Source organism: Drosophila suzukii, chromosome 3 (genome assembly GCF_043229965.1).
Source record: "Drosophila suzukii chromosome 3, CBGP_Dsuzu_IsoJpt1.0, whole genome shotgun sequence".
Lineage (NCBI taxonomy): Eukaryota > Metazoa > Arthropoda > Insecta > Diptera > Drosophilidae > Drosophila > Drosophila suzukii.
Window position 1 is genome coordinate 33,913,798 of NC_092082.1, and position 9,538 is coordinate 33,923,335.

At 45.2% G+C, this 9,538-nt stretch overlaps 1 protein-coding gene across 1 annotated transcript; it reads right to left on the reverse strand.

Annotated features, from left to right (window-relative positions):
* Nucleotides 1-4,248: 4,248 nt before the first annotated feature.
* LOC139352747 (uncharacterized) lies at nt 4,249-7,454 on the reverse strand. Its single transcript, XM_070995377.1, has 5 exons — nt 7,018-7,454; nt 6,728-6,912; nt 5,834-6,487; nt 4,474-5,407; nt 4,249-4,273 (listed from the first exon to the last, which is right to left on the reverse strand). The coding sequence occupies exons 1-5, from the start codon at nt 7,452-7,454 to the stop codon at nt 4,249-4,251; spliced, it is 2,235 nt and encodes a 744-aa protein (XP_070851478.1).
* Between the last annotated feature and the right edge of the window lie 2,084 nt (nt 7,455-9,538).

The window sequence follows — 9,538 nt, forward strand, 5'->3', positions numbered from 1 at the left end:
AAACTAGTCACTAGGTTATTTGTGGTTCCTTTTATGTGCACAATTGCTGAGAGCGTGGATTGAGAACGAGAGAGAGTGTCGTCTCAGCCGAGTGTGGCGCGTTCATGGTCAAGGTCAAGGACTCTGAGAGAGAGAGAAGGACCAAAAAGGAATTGAAAATGAGAGAGAGAGAGAAAAAAAGGAATTTGCAAATGGATGAAACAATACGCTTTGACGTGTGTAAGAAGAAGCCGGCAGAAGGAAGCCGACTTCACTTTGCTTTTGATATCTAAACGGAGAAGACGTTGACCGCGACTCACTACGCAACTGCAGCAAAAATGCAAGAAGGAGACCAGCAAATGTCTCAGCCCCTGACATATATATATTCTAGATCAGCATCACTAGACGAGTCGATCTAGCCATGTCCGCCTGTCCGTCCGTTTTTACGCAAACTAGTCTCTCAGTTTTAAAGCTATCGGGCTGAAACTTTCCCAAAAGTCTTATATCTTTTGCAGGTACTATATAAGTGGGATCCAGCCGAATCGGACAACTATATATTATAGGTCCCATAGGCATAATCGGAAAAAAATGTTTTTTAATTATTTCTTTGGTGTTTTTTAACACATAAACTCCTACGCTTGGAAATAACATTTTTTTTTTAGTTCTGAATTTCGAATTAAATTTTATCAAAATCGGACGACTGTATCATATAGCTGCCACAGGAATGATCGAAAAATTGGTGGGAAAATAATATGAAACAAATTATAGCTTCGGTGTTTATACCCGTTGATCGCAGAGTAAAAGGGTATACTAGTGTTTACGTCAAAAGGGCGTTTAATTTCAGGAGGCAGTGTCGAGCGGCAGTTTTATCCAGATGTCTACATCTCGCGCGCTCGCACTGCCGTCCGCTCTCCCTCTCCATCTCCCCCTTAAGTCTCCGCTCTGCTCTGGAGCGCTTAAGTTAAGAAAGGCTTAAGCAGTTCTTATTTCCAAGTGTACAAATAAACATCTATGCACGTCGCGTAGAACCCCAAAGTACTCCCGAGTTTTGTGGGTACCATTCGATCTTGGGGCTTCACCTATTTTCATCGATCGAGCCACCCCGCCCCAGCATTTTGGTCCTTCGAGCCGGATTTCAAAATCTTTGGATTTTCCTCTCCTGGAGTTTTCTTTGATTTTGTCCCAGCAGGCTTGAACCGCTCCAGATAAGTTCCACTTACTATAATTGCCGGTCATACAGCCAGTTTTTCGAACCCTATTTCGACTTATTTTCTGTATGATATATTGTCTAAATCCAAAAGTTATTAATCCGACGCAACGTCATTTTATATATGTATTTCAATACCGTTACTTGTGCCCGACAATATTCTAGTTTCATTTGCCCACAATTGTTCACTTGAAACAATTCCAGTAGATATTTCAGTGCTACTATTCAACTAAAATATTTTTCAAATATATTTTCAATTCCAATTGTGTGTAAAATATAACTCAGCCACAGTAAAAAACTCCCGATCATACAATTTTTCATTAGGACTTGCACTCTTTATTTTTACTGTGTTCCAGCTGCGTGTGTATATTTACATAAATATTCTAATACAGTCCACTCTAAGTACTCTTTCTTATACAGTCCACTCCAACTACTTTTCTCGACCTAAAAATACGGCTAAACTATTTCTAAAATTAAAAACAAAGTTACAATATCCACAAATTTACTCCAGCAAATCGTTTGCAATTTAGTTGTGCAGGTGACAAACAAACGCACCGACATACAAACATAAGCGAAGTCTTTCCAATTCCCGCAACGTTATTCCGCTATTCGCACCCCACATATGTGCATATGTACAGTGTACATACATACGTATATCGATATTTTCGCCAGTGCACAGTGGGTCAAGAGCTCACAATAAATGTTCCTTCCAAACATAAAATATTAAAGTCCGTAACTCTTTACATAAGTCCACCCATCCGATATAATAAATATTTATTGACTCTGCCTATCCGACAGTGTGACCGTATATATTTACAATCTTGATTGGTTCCTAAATTCCAATCTGATTTCAATCCGTTTCCTTACTTCTGAATTAAAGTACTAAATTATTGTACGTCATGGCAACACCAGTAAAATCCGCTTTAACCCGATTTATGGCCACAGCTGACTGTCTGATCCACTTTGAGGCCACTGTGAACGCTTCAGGTGCTCCTACCCCAACGTTATCCGCCTGTAAAATCCGTCGCGATCACCTCCATTCCTTGTGGCAAACGGTAAAGGCAGCATACGACATATGCTCCGACTGCATTACAGCTGCAGGCGAGAGCGCCGCAGACACAAATTCCGTACTAAAGTCCAAGTATTACCAAACGTACTCCACTTACAAAATATTTGCCGCGCAGCTGATGGAACAAATCCAAAAAGGCTCCTCCCAAATACCTCAAGCTCCAGTAACTCCGTCCCAAAATTCCACGTTGGCTCCCGTCTATCGACACAGAGGTTTTCTCTGGCGATTATCTTCGCTGGCCGACTTTCCGGGACTTTTTACGGCAATATACATAGGCAATCCGAGTCTAATGCCCGTTGAAAAATTATTCCATTTGAATTCAAAAACAAGTGGCGAAGCTCATTCCATAGTTTCGAGATCCCCACTCACCAATGATGGCTTTCGCTCAGCCTGGAATAACCTAACTGAGCGTTTCGAAAATAAGCGATTGCAGGTGAACAGTCACCTGAAAACACTTTTCAATGTGCAATCCATAGCACCGGAGTCGGGAGCAGCCTTAAAAGAACTTCAACGCACTTTTCAGGGTTGCTTAACTTTCTTAAAATTTTCCGGTGTTACTATTGAGAATTGGGACCCTATCCTGGTTTATATGTGCTCGACAAAACTACCAAAGCTCATTCTTTCATTATGGGAGCAGTCCATCCAAAATAAAAAATACGTGGCTTGAGCTTGATTCCTATTTGACGGAGTGCCATCGAACTCTTGAGGCCGTCGATAGCTTCCGATCTGCCAATTTCCACCACGTCCAGTCCAAAGACACTCTAACGCCCACAAAACGCACAAAACTGTGGCTCATACAGTTTTGATGCTAGAATAAAAATTTTAACTGAAATGTATGGTCCTCTTCAATGCCTATCGATTAACGGGTAAGTAACGGGTATCTGATAGTCGAGGTACTCCACTATAGCGTTCTCCCTTGTTAAATTTATTATTTATAACTGCAAGGGTATACAAACTTCCTTTCTTGTTAATTTTACAGTCGATAATACGCAAACCGCCGCTAGCAAGCTGAGGTTGAATATGGAGATGGAGCTCCTGCTGATCGATATTTGGCAGGAGAACATCAAGCAGTTGCGGGGAGCGCGGAAAAATGTCCTCGTGTACATGGCCCAGTTCTTAATGGAAGCTGGGAATGATGTGTCCTACAAAGGAGTTCCGGACAAGAACTGAAAGCCTGTCCAAAAAGTATAGGTAACTTATATGCGTGCAACAATATATTGACAATCAATTCCACGATAACATTCTTCAGGCAGAAAACAAATAAAATGCGGACAAGCGGTGGGGCTCCATTGATTTGTTTGAACTTATAAGGGAATCAAAAAATTTGAAAAATTTAGAATGAATAGGTTAATTTATAAATAAAACAAGGGAGAACGCTATAATCGAGTACCTCGACTATCAGATACCCGTTACTCAGCTAAAGGCAGCAAAGCGAGATTAAAATGCGCCACCTACCGGAGGTAGACAGATTTAAGCATTATGGGCGTTAGAGTGGGCGTGGCAAACTTTTTTTATCAATCGATAGGTATTGACGGGACCAATACATTTCAGTTAAAATTTTTTATCTAGCATGAAAATTGCATATAGCATGCTGTTCAGTTGTGACGCCGTGCCAAAAAAAAGCTCTGTACGGCTGTCATTGTAAGAGGGGCTCTTGGGAGTAACTAAACGACTGAAGTTCAAATATAACAGTTTAGCCTTTAATTCATTAGCTTATAACGCGTACACTTCACTCTTCTTCATTAATTAACTTTAACAAAATAATGGGTCGCAATGGACAGCAAAATAAAAGAAGACAATGTTGTTCCGGTCGCTGAAGCTTGTAGTTCTCACTGCCCTGCTCTCTCGTTCTGTCGGGTTGCCAGATGTCCTGACCTTCGTCTTCAGTTGGCAGGGCTATTAGCTGTGCATACGAACCAAGTACCGTGGGACTGAACATGCCGCCCGCCAATGCGAAATCCGCGTGATACATGTGTTGTTCAGGATTCTGGATCTAAATTCCCTTGTACTCGTAGCGGCTAAGACAAAGAGAAAGAGAAATGACATACAGATGCAATTGATTACCAAGGGAGCAATAGCTGGTTCATATTAGCATAAGATCGGCAGGCGACAAAGCTTGGAGATGGAGCGTTTTTGACTGCCTGATTTTGTTTTCAGTGTTACAACTCGAACGAGTGAATCCTCTCCAGGATGGAGACTGGTAATTCTACCGAGCGACCATTGCGATGGAGGCAGTTGATCGTCCTTCATGAGTACTAATTCGTTGATTTTAAAATTCTCCTTTTCCTGACACCATTTTGGGCGAGTTTGAAGATGGGACAGCCAATCTCGGCTCCATTGCGTCCAAAACTGACGGATCAAATTTTGATGAGACAGAAATTGCTCACGGAACGACGAGTTTTGAGGGCGACAATGGGCAGGTGCGAGCAGGGTGTCACTAATGAGAAAATGTGCCGGCGTGAGAGCTTCTAAGTCGTCTGGATCAGCTGTTAGCGGACAAAGTGGCCGAGAGTTTAGGCAAGCTTCAATCCGGATGAGCACCGTTGCGAGTTCCTCATAAGACTGCTTGTGACTTCCGACAGTCCTCTTCAGGTGATGCTTGACGGACTTGACCCCAGCCTCCCAAAGGCCTCCGAAATTGGAAGAGAATGGCGGAGTGAAATGCCATGTAGGGCACGTAGCGTGGTCGCGATCCGCCTGTTGTGCGCTTGCTAATAACTTATTGGCGCCAACGAAATTTGTTCCGTTGTCGCTATACATATGTTGAACTGGTCCTCGGCGACCAGTAAAACGAGAAAATGCTAGTAGGAAGTGTTCCGACGAGAGTCCGGTAACCGCTTCTAGGTGAACTGCCTTCGTAGTTAAGCAGACGAAAATAGCAATGTATCCTTTGTAAGTACTTGTCCCACGAAGCCGTGCTGCCTTGATTTCGATTGCCCCAGTATAATCGACGCCGGTCGCAATGAATGGGCGGTTTGGTGGGTTGACTCTGTGCACCGGCAGGTCGCCCATCAGTTGACTTCCGATGCTAGGTGACGCGCGGAAGACGGCTTGTCTTCCATTTGGAATCCAGAACTTGTACCTCGTGTGGGCTAAAGTAAGATGAGCGCCGCCATGCAGGGTAGCTTGATGGGAGTTCTGAATTACCAGCTCTGTAAAGAAATGACGCTGCGGTAAGATGATTGGATGTTTGCGATCGAAAGAAAGGTTGGAATGTCGTCGTCAAGAAAGGGAGTGAAATTTCTTAGGGTGCTCTTCGGAGGCCGAGGATTTTCTGCGAGGATCGCGTGCATGTCGGATTGAAAGGTTTCGGCTTGTACTATTTTCACGGCGCAGCGAAGTGCATTGTCCAGTTCCTCTGGCGACAGCTGACTGTAAGATCTGGTTTTCTTCGATTGAGCGTTGTGACAAAAGCGCAGTTTGTATGCTATGACTCGAACGAGTTTGGTGTAAGTCGAAAACCGCTCAATGAGATTAATGTCTACTTGGGTGGTGTGCAAACGAATTTGCAAAGATTTTGCTTCTAGGGACTGCTCATCAAACTTTATGTTCGGGAACCTTTGTGTCCGGCCACTCACTGGAGTGTTGCCTCAACCATGATGGTCCGTGCCACCAGAGATCAAAGATGGAGATTTCTGGTGGGGATAGTCCTCTCGTGGCGCAGTCTGCTGGATTATCCGCCGTGGGAACATGTCTCCATTGGTTTGAATCGCTGTGGTCCAGAATGTAGGCAACGCGATTGGCAACGAACGTTTTCCATCTAGTAACATCTCCTATGATCCACTGGAGAACGATAGTGGCGTCCGTCCAGTATGTAACGGAGATTTGAGCGTTTTTCCAACGATTGTTTGCTACTACCCATTTAGTTAGTTTGATTGCCAGCACAGCGCCGCATAACTCGGTCCTCGGGATCGTGATGGGTTTCGTTGGAGAGATTTTGGATTTTGCAGTGATGAGAGTGGTATAAAACGATGAATCCGGTTGGGGTATACGCATGTAAGCCGCCGCTGCGTAGGCGTGAGTGGACCCGTCGCAGAAAGCGTGCAACTGGATATCATGGCTAAAGTCTGGCATATACCGTACGCTGCGAGGTATTCGGATTTTGCTGATGTCCTCCAGATTGACGCGGAACTTTTTCCATTTGTTAGCGATGGAACTGGGCACTGGGTCGTCCCACCCTAAGTGCTTGCGATCGTTCTCGGAATGGAGGTGTGCCTTTAGAATTAATTTTGCTGAAATGAGAATAGGGGCGATTAGTCCTAAGGGATCGAAAAGTCTGGCGATGCTCGAAAGAATTTCTCTTTTGGTTGAACCCGTGGGAATGCTCGCTTGCAATTTGTAGGTGAAACAGTCTTGGTTAGGAAACCAATGCATTCCTAAGGTTTTGACTGTATCAGAGCTGTCCCAGCTTCGTGACGTTTGATTGCATCGGTTTGATGAAGGAATGCTGTCTAGAAGCGCTATGTCGTTACTAGACCATTTTCTCAATTCCATATTTGCGGATTTTAGAGCGTTCTGGATTTGTAAACTCTTGTTTTGTGCTGCTGAGATAGTGTGATCACCAGAAAGAATATCGTCGACGTAGATTTCGTGCTTTAAGACCTCTTCCGCCAGTGGATAATTTTCGCGTTCATCCTCTGCAAGTTGACGAACGACTCTAATGGCGGTGAATGGTGCAGAAGCGGTACCGAAAGTTACAGTTGACAGGCAATATTCCTTGATGCTTCCATCCGCCGCCCGCCATTAAATCCGCTGGTACTACGTGTCGTCCGGAAGTACGTCGATGCAGCGGTACATGCGCTGGATGTCGGCGGTGAAAACATGCCGGTACTGTCTCCAATTCAGCAACACTGCAGGGAGATCATTTTGTAGAGTGGGTCCTACGGACAATACATCGTTTAGAGATCGACCGTTTGAGGTCTTTGCCGATGCGTCGAATACAATGCGCTGTTTGGTGGTGAGACTGTCTTCTTTATAGACAGCGTGATGAGGAAAAACGCACGATTCAACCCGACAGGATGTTTTGGAGGTACTGACGGTTGATCTCTCACTAGAGACTGCTGGTGTGATTTGTCCCAATTTAAAATATTCTTCGATTCCTTCCTTGTAGAGAATCCATTTGTCTGGATCCCGTTCATAACGCCGCTCTAATTGAAGAAACCTGTTTAAAGCGACTTGATGCGATTTTCCTAGGGCCATAATACTACCGTTTGGTTGACGTGTGTGCGTTTCCTTAAAGAAGGACTCACACCACCGCTCTTCGTCAGATTGAAGTGATCGGCTTGGGACAGATTCTATTTCGCAAAAATTCTTCAAAAGCGATTCCGTGTCTAGCGTGGTTTGATGACAGCGAATATTAAGTGTGTGGATTGATTCCTGGAACTTGCCGAGTATCATCCAACCTAAGTGAGAATTTTGTGCAATAGGTTCGTATGGATTTCCGATTCGGGTTCCCGGAAGGATAAGACCCGCCATGAGGTCGGCTCCGATGATGAGATCTATGCGTTTCGAGCGATAGTATAAAGGATCCTAAAGCTGGAGTCCGTTGATGTTTTTCCAGTTTTGAGGCGAAAACGATTGGTTTGGTAGATGTGAGGTCAGCGAGTTCATAACGTACGCAGAGTCGACATCTAGATTGAACGTTGGGTTTAGCGACGTTCGGATGCAGCATCTTGCCGTAAAGTTGCACCGTGGACCAGTAGTTTGGCCGACGCCGGCGATCGAAGCGCGGATTCTGCTGGAGAGCTTAGACGGTATGCTCTGAGATTGTTGTAGCTTCCGACCCCTGATCGATGAGGGCAGTTATTGTTGCTTGAGCGCCGCTCTGGGGGTGGCAGACAATAATCCGTGCGGTAGCTACCAAGATATTCTGTCGCGTTGCATGGGAGGCTGTGGAAGAATAACATTGGAGGTTTGGATTAGCAAGGGGGCTAACTGGTGAGGTGTCGTTGTTTATAGTCGAAGCGATATGTGGTTGACTGGATGATACGGTCGGCGAGTAAGGTTGGGGTGCTTGAGTGATGCTTGGCGCCGAGGCAGGATGAAGTAAAGAATGGTGGCGTTGTCCACAGTGGTAGCAATTCTTTACACTTGAACAGCGGGCCAGCATGTGCGATTTGATCAGGCAGTTGAGGCATAGATTTGACTTACTCACGACCTCCTTACGTTGGTAGCAATCCAAGCTAAGGAATCGCTGACATCGACGAAGGATATGATTACCATTGCAGTGTGGGCAACGAAGCACAGGGGGGCTTGGTTGCGCGTGGGTGTTATGAACCGAGATACGTTTTGTGGGGTGATGATCCAGTGATGATCCAGATTTGTTGGTGCCCGAACAGTTTCTATTTTCAATGGCGTCCAGGGTGATTAACCGGATGTTGAGAAACTGTTCGAGATCCTTGTACGAGGGAATGTGGGTTTGACTGCCGAGATGATGTTCCCAGGCGGAATGCGTCTCTTTCGGTAATTTTGCAGTCAAATAATGGACGAGCCAGTGATCCCTGTTCTGCAACGATGCGTTGATGGTGTTACATGCGGCTGCGCAGACGTTGACTGCACTGATCATAGATCGAATATCATCGGGCTTTTCCTTGCTTAGGCTTGGCAACTGGTACAACATGTTCATGTGATTGGAGAAGACCTCGCGTGGATTGTTATAGCGCGGAATTAGTGTGTCCCGTTCTACGGTATAGTTAGCGGCCGTCAAAGGAATTTGACGAATATCGCAATCTCGACCAGCTGGCAGAGATTCCTTGAGGAAATTAAACCGTTGAATATCGTCCAGCCGCTCATTTTGATGAATTAACCGAGTGAAGGCGTCATAATATCCAGGCCAGTCCACACAGTTTCCGCTAAACTTGGGCACTGGCAGTTGTGGCATGTGGACACGTGCGTCGGCAACCGTCGACACGGCGGTGGGTGCCGAGGCTGAGGACGGCGTCACTGGGAACTTTATTCGTTGGCCTTCAGCTACAAGGCAATAGGTTTCCATGTACAGATCCTCGAAACTGACGGCGATCTTCTTGGTGTGATAGTCCGTTTTGAAAAATCCCTCGGTGCAGATGATTACTTGATGGGTGGTCTCAAAAGCCGCGTTTAAACTCTCGATCTGCTGCAGGCTCTTCATATAATAGCTCTCGGTTTTTCGTGACGCGGAATCCTTCTTATAGTTCTGCTGCAGACGTGTTAGACTTTGAAGACGCTCCTTATGAATTGTAATAAAACCTGCTAAGGCCGGATCATCAGCTTCGTGGTCAGACATATTATGCGAATTTTTACCAATT